At 36.7% G+C, this 18,889-nt stretch overlaps 1 protein-coding gene across 6 annotated transcripts in view; it reads left to right on the plus strand.

Moving 5' to 3' along the window:
* Nucleotides 1–18,889, plus strand: part of LOC135081544 (uncharacterized) — a 102,811-nt gene that overhangs the window by 65,512 nt on the left and 18,410 nt on the right. For 5 of the 6 annotated variants that reach the window (XM_063976282.1, XM_063976283.1, XM_063976278.1 and 2 more), the window contains 5 exons: nt 15,864–17,137; nt 17,228–17,435; nt 17,578–17,623; nt 17,868–17,953; nt 18,047–18,869. In XM_063976282.1, coding sequence (XP_063832352.1) covers nt 15,864–17,137; nt 17,228–17,435; nt 17,578–17,623; nt 17,868–17,953; nt 18,047–18,869 — 2,437 coding nt within the window. The remainder of the gene's footprint in view (nt 1–15,863; nt 17,138–17,227; nt 17,436–17,577; nt 17,624–17,867; nt 17,954–18,046; nt 18,870–18,889) is intronic. The other variant, XM_063976281.1, reaches the window with a different exon arrangement.

Consider the following 18,889-nt stretch of genomic DNA (forward strand, 5'->3'; position numbering starts at 1 on the left):
GAAATAAAAATACAATAAACGCACAGAAGACTGAAATTGAGTCAACTGACGTGACATTTATAATTTGTTGACATTATGACAGTTTGACAAGACTAGGGATTGAAAAAGTTTTAATTGAAAAAGTAAAATGACAATTTATTAAAACGATTCACAAGGATATAATCGATTAAAAATATTTATAAAATGTTCTGATACTTGCCTGTAGCGATTATCCAATCCTGGTTTCTACTGAAAAACTACCTCGTGGCAAGATTTTAATAAAATAATAAAATCTTTATCTTCTCTTTCACAATCTATTAAAGTTCATTTGGTCTATGATTATACATGTGCTATGAATGAGGGTTTTCGCGATTGAAAAATCCGCGAGATGGCAATACGTAGACGCGAGTTCCAAATGCTGCATGATTGGTGGATATCTGTCAATGTCATGTCAAAAATAACCAATCATGTAGCATTTGGACCTCACGTCTACGTATTGCCATCTGGCGGATTTTTCAATCGCGAAAACCCTCATTGGCATAGATTATGAGAGACTGGCAACTATACTAGGTTGATATAATATGTTTCTCACACTTCAACTGGCATTGGATTCAACATCGGATTCTGACACTTTTACAGTTATGATACCAGGAATATCAGTTTATGGTCCTAATTATTTTTATTTTATTTACGACCTTCGACCAGTTGGACACTTTAGATAGCTTCTTGTAATAGTGTCAATATCTTTTTAGCTTTTAACGCAAATCTAGTCTTCAAAGCAGTTTAATCGATTTATTTTATTTTCAAAATCGATATTTTATTGTCTATGATGGCCGCAGGAACATCACTATACATGGACTCCCAGCAATAAAGTACGGTAATGCCTCGTACAGATTTTATCGGCAAAAATTATGGAACTTCATAGGTTTTAGACCATGCCACGCACCAAAACGTCCGGAAGTTGTAATAGTATTATAGAATAAACGTTAAAAGACTTATTTATTTAATTTTTCAATGCTTAAGTGTCCATTAGAATGAAAGGGTGCTTAATGTATTAAAAAAAATAGAAAATAATTATGATGGGTTAATGTTTTTGGGCGGTTTTTAGGCGGTTTCTGACAATGTCCTTTATAGCGCTATAAATCCGTTGGACACTCAGACAGGAATTTGTGAAACGGCTGCGTCATAAAATTATCATAAAAAACTACTAAGTATTTCTTAGGATTTAGATCATTTAGAGATTCTTCTATCATGTCATACAGTTATAATGATGCTTTTCAACCGACTTCAAAAAAAGGAGGAGGTTCTCAATTCGACCCGTATGTTTTTTTTTATGTTTGTTACGCGATAACTCCGCCAATTATGAACCGATTTGAACAAATCTTTTTTCGGCGTATAGGTAATACCTCAAGGGTGGTCCCATTTAAATTTAATAATAAAAAAACAACCCCCAAGGGTGGAAAATTGGGGATGAACTTTTTTATATGCAATATCTCCGCCGATTATAAACCAATTTGAACGATTATTTTTTTGTTGAATAGGTATTATCAAAAGGGTGGTTTCATGCGAATTTAAAGAAAATATTTCACCCCCAAGGGTGGAAAATTGGGGATGAACTTTTTTATATGCAATATCTCCGCCGATTATGAACCAATTTGAACGATTATTTTTTTGTTGAATAGGTATTATTTGTGTTCACACATTTGAAGTCGGTTTTATTTTTTTTAAAAAGTTATAAGTTATCTTTTTATCGTTTTTTATACGAGAAAAAATTGTGAAAAATAGGATGTAGGTAGCAAATGTTAAGTATTTAAGTATGATTAGCCATTATGTTGGAACCATCTAAGTAATTGCTTGGAATATGATTTATCTAACTACTTACTAGATTTCCCTACGAAACGGCAATAAATACACTCGACATCAAATAAATCGCACCTCCCGCGACAAGCATTTTCAAACGTATGCTTCCCCACTTCCCACCAATATTGGCACCATTTGAAAGGCTAGTTCTAACCTTCATTTCATTAAAGGAAAGGTTTTTACCCCAAAAATGTGTCTTTAGAAGGATCCAGAGTCACTTCTTCAAAAAATAGGTAGTTACGCTAGAGCCAACTTTTATGGCTATAAAACTGTTAAGTTGGGATTAATCGCTATCCATCTGTTAAAGAGGACACGTGAGATCATTATTTGGTTTTATAACCATAAAAATTGGTCTAAATGATCCCATAGGTGGGCCCAAAGTAAGGTATTTTTTCAAGTCACATTTATGGTATATGTTAATCATTTATTAAGAAATTAAATGTGTTTTTCTTTAAGGATATTTATTGGGCTTTCAAATGACACCAATATTGTTGGGGCACCATGATTGTGTCAGAAGAAAATCGTTAAAGTTCGCGTCGCGGAAGGTGCGGTTTATTTGATGTTGAGTATAGTTGAAGAATTTTCCCAAGCATGTAATAAATATTTTATGGTGTTCGAGTGGTCACGTCCTAGCTATTAGCAAATGTATGAAAATTTTTACGCCCTACTTATGGTGGTAATTCCTTTTAGTAGCTTAACGTGCGACTGTCCACAATTTCCCTAAAAGAGGCTGAGAATAATATTTCCAAAAGTTTGCAATCATTTAGAACCTTATCCTTGACATCTCAGTTAAAAGCAATCAAAAAAGTAGTGAATTTTTAAGGGTTAACATCGTTGGCGGTTGGTCTGCTACACCTAACAATAACTTTCACTCGCGCCTTATCAGTCAGCAGTGTCACATATCACATTGCACCTCGCATTCAGATGAGCTACGTTTCTAAGAAGATATTTGCACTAGTACGCTACGGAGCATACCCACAGCTCTCAGGTTACTTGCAGTGTTGGATGTCTATGCACGTTGCCTTGGTCTGAGATCAACTGTGTATGGATGCTGTGTGGCCGGGACACAGTATAAACATGATCAGTATATTCAAAGCTTCAAAAGAGACAAAGAAAAAAATTGGCACATAAAAATAATTTCCAAATTTTATAGTGTAAGAGTGTCTATTTACTATCTACTTAAGTTATAAGTACCTGGGTATCATAATTTGTGTACATAGCGACAAACTAATTTAAGCCTTATAACTATTTGTATCAAACCTACCATTATCTCAAAGAATATTGCACGAAATGCTTAAAGACGCGGCAATTTATATGAATAATGTCTCGGTTAAAGTAATAACACAAAAACAGAGTCAGCTTGCAAAGTATTTTATAGAGCAATTTTTCTCCTTAATAAGCAACTTAAGAAATCCAGTTAAAAGGCCTGTCCTAGGCTGTAATGCAATTAGCGTTTGTAGGCGCGCTTCAGTCGCAAGCAGCTTTTTATGGTCCCGTGGCTAAATATGGAACCCTTATAAAACAAGTGGACTTAGTAGAGTGATACTGAGAATAATTAAAAGGTTTAATTTACGATACGATTGTTAAAACGCAGATGTTTATAAAAACCCTTGCGCAAATAACATATTCGGAGAAAAAATACCATTCACATCAAATTCCATTAACTATTCAAGCTTCAAGAGGGCTTGTAACATAAACATATTCACTCGTAAAAAATGTCTTTATTTGAAATCCAGAAGTCCTTCTATTGTGGTACTTGTAAGTATCAATAATTGTGTGCGTACTTTTCTTATCTATGAGAGTTCATTACAATGGGGTCATCCAGTTTGTTTGCTGAAGGTGGCGCTACCGATGATAATTCATTGTATTTTATTTATGCCATGGTTTGTGGAAAGAATTAAAAAAATAATAACCCAAGCACAAGAAGATGTAGTTACCTACACCTAGTGTTCTCCATTGATGTGGCCACATGCTTTATCCATAAAGCATATCTAACCAGCTGAGCTCTGCTACCCTGTGACCGGATCACCGGAGGCTCAAGGACAACCGCGAACACCGGTTGTTCACCTCGCTCGAGAATGCGCGATCGCTTGCGGTATACAACCGGTCTAACGTTGTACATGAAACCTTAACATCTGTTTGCCTTTCAATAATGGAATGCAAGATTTAATGTTTTGGTGACTCGGTGAACTAATGCTTCGAACAGCTTGGGTTGGACTCCTGAACACTTATTAGGTACTTCTAATAAACATTGAGTGAAAATTGCTATAAAATAAGGACTGTGATAATCCTTCTTTTTTGGCTTTCTTTAACATGGTAGTAATACTATTAGCTAACTTAAATTAACTTTTTTCACTTCACTAAGCGAGGTGGTGTGACAAAGTCTTGCCTTGACGCACAGTGATCAGAGTGTTATGTTTACTCTGTGGCCACTCAAGGACGGGGCGGTTGTTCACCTCCGCCAAGAATGCGAACTGATCGCTTGCGGTGTACAACCGGTCTTACATCGGACCCGTGAAACTGGACCTGGAGATGTATTTTGAAACATTAGAATTCCGAATCGCATATGAAATCGCACAGAACGTATACGAATCCATTTAGTTAGGCACGATTAGTGAGAACTGGAATTCGAACGATTCAAAAATATATCCTGGCTGCGATCTAGACTAGTCTGCAAAATATTTCGAATTCTTAATGACACTATTTTATTTTCGTACGGAGCGTGGGAGAGACTAGACGCGAAATAGCAAAAAGGTGATGCTTTGAGGAGCTAGACATCGATGACGTTGGAGTTGGCATAATTTAAATTCCTTTTTATAAAAAAGTGTCCGTTTTGTCTGGCTGTGTGGCAGCACATATAAATAGCACATTACTGCAATGTAGACTCTATGCTTTATTTAACTTCAATATTAAGGTTGTACCTAACAATAAAATTTCCATCACACTTGACTATGGTTATGCTTACATATTTAATTTGTACAAGATGATCCTAAATGTACTTAGTTACTCAACATGTTGTCAGTCCACAATGCATCATCTGATTCAAGTTGCACTGTGAGTCACGCCAAAATGATATTAATTTCCAAACCAAAAGATCCAAATATCTAATGATGAGGTCCGCGCATTCCAAGACGATGATTTATCCGCGTTACTCATAGAATGTTTGCGAATGCGAAAGTAACGGTGTGTTACGCCACCGGACTGGACAGGTTGGGCACTCAAAGGGCTCGCCGAACGAGAATAAGTACAAATACTCGTATGTTGAGTTTACTCTTGGAAGTGACCAAGAAATAGTATTGTAGGATGTATGAAATGAAGTTTAAAAGATATATAACGCAAGTACTATCTTCTTATGCATTTGGCATATCCCTGATCCGAAAGGCCTATACTTGATGTAAAAATTTCCCAAATTGTCTTATTCATTACCTTAAATAATTTAATCTTCTTATATCCCACTGCCAGCTAAATACATACTGAAAATCTTCTGCAATCTTTACCCAAGGTCTGCAAGATAGTACCTACCTTTAAGTAAGAAACATTCTATGTTTTATTACATCATAATTTTTCATACAGTAAATATCACTTGTTAATCAGTGATTACCTACTGAAAAGAACTCGAACTCACTAGATGGTAATGTAACACTGCTATTCCATGTTCTAACACACAACGATCTATTATTATGCCTATTAACGATCACTGGAATATGAAGATCGATTATTGCGGCAGATATCGATTTCCATTGTATGATTACCTGTAAATGAGGTAGATAAGGTATGCAATATAGGTCTAGGGCATGTGTAATTGAATGAGGGCTATTTTCATATTACTAAGCTGTGAGTACAATATTTATGGTCAGAAATTGTTTTGCTTGGAAACTTTCGCCCGTATTCACAAACGATGCTTGCTTAAGTGAAGCAGCAAATCGAACGCACAGCGTTTAATAGAGCTTTATGATTTGTTCATGTGTCACCCTGTGAGACCTCATAGTAATGTTTGTGAATAAATACGGGCGTTAATTTTATTTTTCTGAAATGAATGTTTCAGTAAGTTGAGTGACTTCTTTCAATATCAGCTGTCAAACTGTGAAATACCCGGAAAAATCACTCCAACCGTTTCGGAGATTGGCCAAAAAAGACAGGCAGACGATAATAAATAAAAATATGTTATGATAAAGTAACTGACAGGCACACCATAACATAACAGTCACTCAACCATTTATTTGTATAGATGTCTGTAAGACTCTTTCGTCATTTGTTTTTGTTTTCGCAACCAACAGGTCTTGACTAGTTGGTCTGCAATTATGGTCCTTAGACAGTTTCCGCTCGGAGATCTTATTGCAAGACTGCAACTGGCCCGTCTGGTTTTTAATCGGCGAGCGGATGCAACCTTAGATTATGTTGTACCTAGAATACTCGATCATTACCTACACTGTGACACGATGTAGATATTATCGGACCATCAGCATACCATTATGGTTTAGCTATCAGTAATTTATTTTCCCACGTAGTGCGGGCAATTAAATTTATCCTGTTTTTATGTTATTATTTATGGTAATAAGTAGGTGCTTATTTGAAACGGACACTGGAATCATGTCCTTGTAAGTGGGCTAACTGGATAAACGCAGCAATTTTTTTTGGGTGAATAAGAATTGTCTAGGACTTGAGGTAGGTAATTATTGCAAAATTGTTGTGATAGGAGTGAACAACATGAAAGATTTTTAAACAAAATTACTCTTATTACTACTAGCTTCTGCCTAGATAAATAAAAAGTAGCCCAGTAATATTTGCTATCACATTTTTAAGTTTCATCAAAATCCATCTCATATTTAGTGAAGCAACCCATCTTTTGCTTTGACACATCATGTATTAGTAAACACAATGTTTTGCTTTCAAATATGCAGTCCCAAAATACGATCAAATATATTAATGATGTCATTGAATTATTTAATAAAAATACCGACGCAAATGCGGACAAAGAGTTTTTTGTTCGTGGGCGAGTCCTGTCGGCGGCAAATGGATTGGTCACCGTACCCACTGTGCAGGTAGATCCACGATCTGTGGATACCTGACATTCCGAATTCCAAGTTTTTCCTACAATTTTATTAATAAGCGAAGAAACAGATGGATTCTTTGTAAACCATACATAATATTATAGAGGTATTAATGGCCGTTTTTGTACAAATTATAAGTAACGACACTAAGGTAAAACAGGAGCTTAAGAAAGTTATTAATTGTAAAACTTCTGAGGTAAAAGTATATAAAACTTTGCCGATAAGAAATTACCTAGAAAAACATCGCGGCCAAGCCTAAGTTGTGTCAAAGTAGCTTTAATACCTAGCTTTAGCTAGAGCACTAATGGACTGCGCCGCGCCCGACCTAAGTAGCTCGCTAATGTGAAATTATAATGTAATGTGCTCACATTGTCTCTACCAGGGATGTGATGGATATCCGTAACCGTCACCGAAACTTCCGGATATCCGAAATAAAAAAATATCCGAAACCGTAACCGTAACCGATTCAAAAGTTTCGGATAGTTTCGGATGTAGGCAGTATAAATTGTTTTTTGTATAGCATTTTAGGTAAAGGCATAACAGCCTGATTTAGGTACCTTTATTAATGCCATCTACTGTAAAATTTTTTTGTACATTTTATTTGATGTATAGTGTGCGGACCATGAATGAACCGTGTTGGACAACTATTGCAAATTGCATTCTAACGCACAGATATTAACCGTAACCGAAACTTTCGGATATCCGAAATAAAAAAATATCCGTAACCGTAACCGAAACCGGTATAATATTATTCCTATATCCGTAACCCCATAACCGAAACTACATATCCATAACATCCCTACTCTACCTTCCCATCGCTTTAATTACCGCGTTCTCACTCACTTAACCCTTTACATTATCCCTGTGTTAACATTCAAGTGTTCTCATATTCGCTGGGTGACGTGAGGGCCGTGAGGGGTCACATATTAAGGCTTCAATGTCTGTTTTTTTGCCACCTACGATGAGAATTGCGATGCTTGGGCGGTGGAAATTGTTTTATTTTAATTTAAAGGCTCATAACATGGATTTAGCAAATGTCTTTTTGCAAATACCAGGCTCCAGGTCTTAAAACCTCAGCCTTTAACAAGGTGACCCTGGCTGGACAAACGAGAAAAAATCTAGTACGCAGAATATTTTTCAGCCAAATAGGTACTAACACTTTATAGTAATTAAATTTTATAATCGAAAACTGAAATAAAATGAGAACTTAATGTCACATTTTCTCTCTCAGTTAACCTTTTGAAAATTATCCTATCCGAAACTGTCACCCTTTGCAAACATAAAATGTCTGTAATTTATTTTACATCGCGAGAAAATTGTTCAGCAATTTTCACACCATTACACTTACCGATCGCTGTATGTTTCACATAGTACATAATAGTCTTTTTATTACGTATGTAGTGTACAGTAAGCATGTCAAAATGTACACTGTGGCATCTATGTATTTTGTAATAGGGATTATTTCGCAACAAAAATGAATAATCTGAAGTGCTGTCGACGGTACTACATTGTGGAAAGTAGGTATATTTATGGAACGGTAATGTGAATTTAATTATGAAAACGTGCTTTAAGTTTGTTCCCTCTTCGTCGTTAATGAAGCGACAACTGAATGCCCGCGAATAAAAGACAATAGTTCAGTTTTTACTTGGACGTAAAATTGTCCTGAGAATTATTATTTTTATTGGTTATTTTCCTTGTATGTGTCAGCATGGTATTAAAGATAAAGTGTTGTAGCCATAAACCAAGTGTATTTAAACCATTGCAATATTTATGCAAATTCTTTTATTAATATTTACTGTCCGTGGAATTTTCCTTTTGTTATATAAGTACCTTTACCATTATTTTTCCATGATGTCTTACTTTAGTCAATATAACTGCAATTTAACGTATGTAATTGCATCATATTGGTGCTGTTATTTAATCTATTTATATAACTGTTTGGTTTAACTGACAGGCATCAGCTGACTGTCTGTCAGCGCCAATCTCGGTCGAGAGATTGAATGTCACGACTCAGTTATAGTGAATGTATTGTTAGTATTAGTGGTAGTACATATTATTATTCTGTGGTATTAGCTAATGTGCTGAAGATTGATATTATAACATACAGGGGTCATCATTACTTACATCTTAATATGATGCTCTACGCACTGAAAAGTGTAGGTATAACACTGATCTGGGGAAGAACAAGTCAACATAAACTGCAATTGTTTCTAAGATTTTCAGGCAGAATGCTATGGACCTGTGATTATGATATACTTTGGTAACTAACCACATTGCTGAACGCCGTAACTCTTGAATTCACATTCTTAAATCTTATTGTGGCTATTCTTTTCTATAATATCTTTCGGATATTGCCGCTCTACATTTTTGTCTATAAGGCGTCTTGGCACACTACACTGCCCTTAATAGCGGTCTTCTTTACTCTTAACATTGAATTAGATTACTTCATATAATGTGATTATCAGAGTCCTCTGCCTTGATCGCGTTCAATGCACTATTGCGTTTTTAAACCAGTAATAGTCGTAAACCGTATATCCAATTAGGTTTCTGACGTCATTTACGATCTACCACTGACGCTGAGAAATGTATGTTTACGTCATCAATAAGATTGTCGAAAGAACTGACATTGGAGCAATAAAGAATTTGAATTTGAATTTGAAGCAATGACGACAACACAGTAATGTCACTATTTATTTTATTTAAATAGATTGTAATCTATGGGTTCATTATTGTTTTATGTCTGACAAAGGTGACTGAGTTTCTTCCGCAACTTCTGAACACCTACCTACCACATGTTGTCACGAAGTGATGGTATACAAGCTACACTTGAGACGTGTATAATTGTCTTTTTGATTTTGATTTGATTATTGATTTTGAAATGCATGCGGTCATAATAGTGAATAGTACCTACAACACATTTAAAAAAATTAGAAGAATTTCAATATCTAAAACAAACAGAAACATAGTTATTTATTTTTTAGCGTTAAGAGTCGCATCTCAAACTAAATAAATAAATAAAGATACCTACTAATCGTAAACGCAAATCTCTTTTAAAAAGCTGACCACGCTTTTCGAATAAACAGCCAGCTATCACGTTTGTAATGGCGAGATAAAGTTGAAAAGGAGTCTATAAAAACAAATAGCGAAAGAAATACATCGGCCAAATGATTTCCAGTTGGCGCGAAGGGCCGTAAAACGTTACTGCAAGCTTTCGTTCCGTTGCCAAAAGTAACGAGACATTTTATGCCTATCCTATTTCTGATAAAACGAATTCCATTGTAAATAATTTTCTTCCAAGGTTGGGTCAAATGTCGAGTTCAAAATAGGAGGACAAGAAATGGCAGAATGCTAATTTAAAGTAAGCGAAAAGTCATCTCTTAAGTTTAATTGGTTGGACAGGTAAGTAACTCAGTATCTACCCACACTGCTTCCAAGCTTAATTTAGTACGCGAGATAGTTAAAGAATCAATATTTCAAAAGGAACTTAGTTAATAACTCGGCGTAGTAGAGTAAAAGCAAATGGAAGTAAGTTTGAAAACTCGGAAAATACTATCGCTAGAGCTTTTAAAGCGATTGCAATCTCGTTTGCCTGAAAGCGATTCAAAGTTCGGTAACTTTGCAATTCTAACCCTTAAACGGTCGATCGTGGTAACATATCCGCTTAAAGACAAGCTCAAATGGTTCGTCCAAAGGTTGCGGGGTCGTGTTTTAATATGCGTGAAAGGATTTAGGGCGACCACAAGACATCAAGCGTTTGGGCCTAATCTAATGGCCGTGTCTACAAAGTTTATGTTTAGCCAGGTCCAGACGGGTGTAATGTGTAATGTAAGATTACGTGTAATGCAACACGAATTCTACATGTGGATGGCATTTCCATTACATTACACGATACATTCCATTACGCGTTACACCTGTCCTGGACCCGGCTTTTGTTCAAGCCTGGTTCCAAATAGGGATGTATAAAAAATTTTGCACCTTAATTCGCTCCAATATCTTCCACAAAACAATTTTTTTGTGGAAGATATTGGAGCGAATTAAGGTGCTAAATTTTTTATACATCCCTATTTGGAACCAGGCTTGAACAAAGGCTTGTCTGGACCTGGCTAAACATAAACTTTGTAGACACGGCACACAGTAGTTTGATTTTAAAAATAGGTGGACATACGATCGAAAATCATAATTTTCACCGAAACAAAAATTGTTTTGGATAGCATTTTGAATGCTGATCAACATTTGTTATTATGCATTTTTCGTAAAAACGAGCCTTTCATGCTTAAAAAAAATATGACAAAAAAATTTGTATGGAGAAAAAACGTTTTTATTTTTTTTCTGGCCACTGTTGCAAACTGTAGCGGTCAAACCTTATGTAGTCGTAAGTACCTATGGTGCCTAATATTACTACATAAATACTTTTTGCGGGCACGCGCGGCGAAGCGAGTAATGGACATGCAAAATTTTCTACCTAACCCTTCTATCTTTATAGTGCTATAGGGCCTGCCACACAGGTGACATTGGCTACTTGATGTTGGGTCACACTTATGTCCAAGGTCAGTTTAACACCGATACAGTTACGGGTATATACAGGGCTGTAATTAATAAATTACTAATTATATCTTGGTGCAAATATAACTGTAGGTCTAGCGCTAAGCTCAGTCAGGTATGGGAGCGGCACAGGAAGGATTACAATAGTGACATTGACATATTATGACGTGACAGAGCAGATCATATCTGAAGTCTCGCTGTCGTTTGGCGTCTCAAAACGTTTAGGCGCAAAATGTCAAATCCATAAAAATCTTAAACCTAACCTAACTACGAGTTTTACTTTATTTTACTAAATCAGCGGTTAAACTAATCAACAAAATTAAAACAGGATAAAGATATCATAAATTAGTAAGATTTTTATGGATTTGACATTTTGCGCTTTTGACGTTATGCGCCTAAACGTCTCAAAACACCCGCTACCATACCTCAGGTACTGACTGAGTTAAGCTAGACCTATAATGTGTAGACGCGTTTAATATGGGTCAGCTATGGTTAGATTGACATTGGGGATCAGTCGGTCGTCGCGCAGTCTAAACGGGGCACGGCATTGTCTGGAAGCCAGCCAAGTGGACCGGTGTGACTGGCGTGACCAGGATTTTGAATGGGATGGTGCGAATATTTGGAGTTCCCTAAAGTTGAGCGCTTGGATAAGTTTTCTCATTAGCCCTGGTTGTATAAGAACTCTTGTATAAGAACTCTTTCAAGTGCTTAAGGTACGTTCTGATCACTGAAAAGCGATGTAATTTTACGTTGTCATTATTTGATTAGAAACCGTAGAGGATACATTTACAGCTGAAATTCACCTTTGACTCTCGTAGTTAGACCCGGTGACTATGCAATGCTTTGTTTACATTATTTTATTAACATCCGAGATACTATAAAATTATCACTTCACGGGATTTTACAACAAAACTTTTATAAATCCGAGATACTGTTTGATTAATAAGAATAATTCGTTTTACTGTAATGATAGATACAATAGTCAAGGAACTGTCCCATATGGTGCTTAAGTTATAGTAAGTCCCACTGTACTTATAATATTGTTCCTTATTGGTTAAAGGCATGTTAGATTTAAAAGTTAATTCCTCAATCTATCTTTCTACTTTAGTAGTCTTGTTATTAACCTAAACCATTGTCACCCCAGTCCATACAGCTTCACGCGCTCGAGTACCCACCACAACGCGTGCATTATTGGGCACATTATTTATAATGACCCAGACAAACAGCGTGTCTGCGAGTTAATTGCGGAAAATGCTAATACAGCGAAAGAGACACATTTTTGTCGAGTTTTCCGGAGGAATGTCCTGTGACGTAACCTGTTTACAGGATTTGGGTCACTGAAATTACGGAATGTTTTACATAGCAGTGGTGGTGCGAGTGTAATAGCTTGAAAAGTGGCTTTGGATATTTCAGCACTTTCACGTGGAAATCTGAATTTGACGCTATTTCCTAGTGAGCAATTTCTAACCTTTTTATTGTAGAGATGATAATTAATTATAATCATGTTAAGATAAACGCTGTGGCATCTTATGTAGAATAAGTTGTTATATGTGTTAATTTGCAAAAGTGACTGAGTTTCTTTCTCCACTTCTTTTCAGCACCACCAAAATGTATGTACTACCGAAGTGGTAGTAGAGCAAGGTATATTTGGGACGTGTATAAGCGCCCTGGAAAGGGCCTAAGTACTGAATAAAAAACTTTGACTTTGCAATGAAAATGTATAGTTTTATATGCGGCCATCTGTACTATAGCCTCTCATGTAGCCTTCCTCATATTTATTAAAGCCTTTCAAGCCGGAAGTCTGATTGCTCATTGCTCGCTTTAATTCTTAGTAACGTATGCATCGTGCTTCAATGACCATAGTTAAAGCATCGTAGTTAAAGTATAGTCATTAGTTCACATCCGGTGGAGCGCGTGCGACGGTTTGTGATCGGTGATTATCCCGTCAAGTCGATTTCATTATCAAAGCATCATTGTCTAAATGCAAATGCAATGTCATGAGAAAATGTTTTTTGAGGTGTGCGTCTACCGAATTGATTAGTTTTTTTACGCTTTGTTTTGTAGACGTAGTAAATAAATAAAACTTAGGGACTTGCTCCCACGGACACATCACGTTTTTTGCAAGATGCTGTTTAGTAAACAACAGTTAGAAACAGTTTTTGCAGGATACGTGTGCCAATAATATTAACGTTCACACAAGAGTCCAGTTTTGCGGGATCCTGAATTATTGGATTCCTCAAAACATTGATTGCCATGGGAACGAGCCCTTACACAAATCAATTCAAAGAGGGTTTTCATTTGTTATATGCTAGGTTAAAACTTTTGAAATGAACATATCTTACTACATTAGTTCTATGGTATATAGGTACCTAGCCAAAGACAAAGTACCTAGCAACTGTTTACTCTCCAAAGTAGTGTTTTTCTTCGTAAATAGCGAGCATTCGTATGCCTTTGACTTGGTAGAGTTCAAAGGCTTGGAACCGAGTTCTAATGCTATTTACATAGTCGAGTCCTTTGGTAGCAGAATGTTGGTGTTTATTCTAACTAATGCGAAGCGTATCTAATCTACTTATTTATTTACTTAACCTACATGAGATACAGTAACGAACACAACATAAAATGAAAAGTAAGGGACTCTACAATCTACATATCAAGCACGCCGACAGATCAGCGGCTTGGTGTCGGCGGTTTTATTTCAAAAGATACATGTTGACAACGTATAATTTCTATGACTTTTGACAACATCTCAAAAGGGTCGACTGGTTTGGTATGTAGACTGTAAGAAAACTGCTCCTAAAACAACTATTCTTTCTTATTTTGTTTAATTGACTATGGATATGAGATACTTACCAATTACGTCAATATCAGACAGTGTAGTTTTATTTGGCTCATTCTTTTTATATCTTACTGATAACTTCTTCAAATGAGGCCGATTTCAAAATATGGGTAAATGTGTAAACCGACTAAATTACTTATTTACGATAATAAGTACTAGGTCAGTCGTGTAATAAACTTAAGATAAGATAGCAATCAAAACATTTCAAAAAGTATAGCGTTTCATTTCATCAATTAATTGAAGCATTCACTACAGTGCTATCAGTCTTATCGTGGTTTTAGAGATTAACACAATGTTCTATTGTTCTTCTATTGTTGCCTTTAAGAAGCTTTGTAATGTCCATCTTTATTATCTTCTCAGCTAATATAGCACTCTATAGGACTGCTGGATTTAAGCCGTTGATAAGAAGCGCCACTTTCAGATGAACGATCCATCGAGCAGGGGGTGTTCTAAATTAGAAAGAAAAAACTTAAACTACGTGGTTGGTTTAAATAGCACGAGCTGTTTGTTGTCTGAAAATGTTGTGACTTTTTTCTTTAATTTTATTGTCTTACGTCCAAGTCCATTACCAACAAACAATAGTTAACTATTTAGTACTTATATTCTAACAAGCATCACTAATACTTGCCTTCAGAGTTTTATTTTGACTCAGTTAATATACCTTGAGATTGACATCACAAAGTTCTCCTTCAAACGTCCCTTAGTAAAAAACAGTCCACTTTGTTACTCACATTGACTGGTTATTCACGTGTGAAACCAACTAAAGTTTTTTAATTTATTTTCCACCTACGTATGTTAACTTGTTTACTATTTATAGAAATCTATGCGTTTCTCATGGAATAGTTTTGCAAATGACTCGTATCTATTTCCAAGAAAAAGGACGAAGCACACTTTAAGGGTTTCACACGGCGCTCGCAACACTTTATTTGTTGTTGCACGTGGGAAAACGGCTACTTGCATGACCACAATCGGAGCATCAACTTTATAATTTATGGGGTTGAAAATGCTCAGCTCCTTTGTTAGTTTTGCTGTGAAATACTATGTGAATTTATTTTAAAATCAACCAGAATAATTTAAACTTTAATTCCTAAGAGATTGATCTCTCGCTGCAATGTACTATTTTAACCATAAACGAATTACAGCTGCATATATTTTTACGAATATGATGGTAACCATATAAAATTGTTCACACACTGAAAGCCACTTATCAAAGTGCATGCTTGTTTGCGAAAAGCATGGAATCATAATTATTTACACTTCATGCTCAAGAATGGATTAATAAAACGATTAGCCTTCAAAGTATTAAAATAAAAATACTCGTTTTAAATGAAAACAGGATTGCAACAATATGAAAACTAGCTACGGATACTTCACTACGCATAAGAATCGTTACGTGACAGTGCGCAATAGAGTCTGAACGACTTCTCCAAACACGCACCTTATCGCTCGACGACGATAAACCGTCTTCGATTAAGCAACTCCAATTGAATTGTTTTGGTCTACCTATATGTTATCGGACACGCTGTCTTGAAAAATTACTAATTAACTAATCGAACGTGTAAACTAGACTCATTTTGATTTTGTCATTGTTACAGGCTTGACCCACCAGTTGTGCAGTCGCAATATCCAATGGAGAATAAAAAGCAAGCCCCGGCGACCCAGCAGCCGCTCACACAACAACATCTAATGGCTCATCATGTCCATCCAGACCAGATATACGCCACTCAGAACACACAGCTCGCTGCGCACCTCACGTCCGCGCAGGCTGGCCAGATACAGCCTAATGGCGTCATGCATCAACTCCTCCAAAGTCAATACCATTCAAACATGAATGCGCGGTCGCCGCTTCTCGAAAACAGACACGACCTTTACGGCACAGGACACAACCACGAATACGCGAGGCATTATGGAGCCAACGACAATTACTACCCACAGTCGCCGCCCAGAATGGAACGCAACGAAGTGCACACAGACCACAACGTCAACCACGAACTACTACAAAACATCCCAAAAGGATACAACGCGGAAGTGTATCAGGACTATTTAAAACGTAACCCACCGAGAGATACCAATCAAATATACCAAAATCATCAACCTATGTATAGACCTAATGTAAATCAGTATGGATCTAAGCCGTATTTGCCATATTCAAGTAGAATAGGACCACAGAGTAACACAGAAATATTACGGAGACAGTATAATGAGATTCAGCAAATGAAGCTACAGCAGCAACTTCATTACCAGAATCAGGCGCAAATGCAACAACAACAGAAGTTTGCGGAGCGACAGTTGCTGCTTCAGCAAATTCACGGCGTTCAACCACCGCCTAACTTGCAAAATAGTATATATTCCGACGAATCTTACAGAGACCTAGATCGATACGGTAGTAAAAATGACTTTAAAGAATATAGCAGCCCTGATTTGCAAAAAGATATAGACAGGTATGCCAAAAATAATGAGTACAGAGACATTGAACAACAAAATAGGCATTACGCTGAATCACAGTGGCAGTCGAATCAACAGACTGATTTTAGGGAAATTGAAAGACAAAGACGACAGTCTGAAGGTGATAAAGGGAAGAGCCAGTCTCCGCCGTCAGATTTAAATAATCAAAGTCAGAAAAATAATATTGGCGTTATTTCACCTATGAAGTCCAGTGAATCGAGCTCCCCTAGTGTGAAGTCACCTTCTTCGGACAGTCGGAGAAGTAGTGGTGGAAATCAGGCACTACGTTCGCCCATTGCGCAGAGGATACCTACAGCACCGGTAACGATGTCGGGTATTCTCTACAAGCAAGGTTCTGACGGACTTAAAGTTTGGAGGAAAAGATGGTTCGTGTTATCGGAGTATTGCCTATTTTATTACAAAAGTAAGTATTACTTATTTAAAAAGCTATACGAGCAAATAAATTACTCTGCAAAAATTTGCTGTGACTGACGTATAACTTTATGTTTTTCAGGTCAAGACGAAGAAAAACTTCTAGGTTCGGTGCTTCTACCATCTTACAAAGTTTCTGCTTGCACAGCGGAGGATAAAGTTTTAAGGAAATTCGCCTTCAAACTAGAGCACGCCAATATGCGGACTTACATACTGGCTGCACCGGATCAAGAGTCCATGTTGAATTGGGTCAAATCGTTGACTATGGCCGCTCTGATGCAAAGTCCCAAGTAATAATATATTAATTTATTTAATATCTACCTTATTATCTAGTAAACGAGAAGGTTGATTTATTACATTGCAGTAAATTAATATTTACATTGACTGGTACCAGTTTGTCTTGTAACTATAATTTAAACTGTTTCTTTTCAGCGAGCAACCACAAAAGCAAAGTGACCGTACAGCTGCGAAAACAGAGGTGGGTATTATTTTGTGCACGGACGTGTACACTGCAGGTGATCGACAATTAGTGCGCCAGAGCGGAACCAAGGACAGCGATTACACAGTCGTTATAACTGTGCATAATAGTCTGAATGTCGCCGCAAATTGATAGCGTCATTTACATCCATATACGTCTACGATCTGCATGCTTGTAGTGATCCATTTGATAGCTTGGTTATCAAGTAAATTATAAAGTTAATTGAATTATCTGATCATTTCAGGAAGGTGATGACATACCGACTTATGCTAATGCCCCACCAAAACCGAGACGGTCCAACGAAGGATACAACTCGCCCAGCCCAGACATGTAAGATGAAACAGTTTTATTTTGTTCGTAAATAACTGTGTGCTCATTCCTGTCACATGACTAATATTTCCAAACTAATTCACAACATTACAGGTACGATCCAAATTACGATCTACTAAAAAAGCCAGCTTCATCTCACTACAGTCAAGGCCCTAACCATCCTCGTTACCAGGAACACACAAATTATGGAAGCCCTAATCAAGAGAGCACATACACTCTTAGCCCGCAGTCACCTCCTCCTCAGCAGCCTATGTATCAAGCAAAACGACCTTATGACTCACACAATTTATCTCTCCCTCTGACTAACTCTGCAAATGATAGACAAGATAACAATCAACCTAACACATCAAATATGTACAGATCTAATCCGCAGTCGCCTTACTTTAATAATAGGACAAGAAACCAGCAGCAACAACAGGTACCACAAGAAATGAAACAAGATCAGATATACGACCGACAACCGCAACGCAATCCTTTCCTCCAAGACAACACACCACAGATGGAAACACCACCTAAAGAAAATGAAGCTCAAATTAAAAATAATCGAATGCATATGGAGCAGGATAGGATGCAACAAAATTATAATAATGAAACATACGGCGAAACACGTTCTAACCAGAAGATAAATGCAGAAATGAATCCATACAACAGAGAGGTTTACGGAGAATTGAATTCAAGGCCAAATAAAGTGCAAGCTGGAATAAATGAACGGCTGCTTATTGAAAGAAGAACACCTGATGCTTACGGAAGATCTAATACTATGGCCGCTTATAATAAACCAGGTCCAAAGGTTGGAGATTATGAAGACGTCTATGGAACTTACGCTGTTGAAAATGAGTACGGAAAAGCGTATGCCAAATCGCCAAACACAACTCAGTCTAACCATCAACAATCAGCAGAATATGGCACGGCTTATGTAAGTATAGTTTGAAATAA

This window comes from Ostrinia nubilalis, chromosome 20 (genome assembly GCF_963855985.1).
Source record: "Ostrinia nubilalis chromosome 20, ilOstNubi1.1, whole genome shotgun sequence".
NCBI classification, from domain to species: Eukaryota; Metazoa; Arthropoda; class Insecta; order Lepidoptera; family Crambidae; genus Ostrinia; species Ostrinia nubilalis.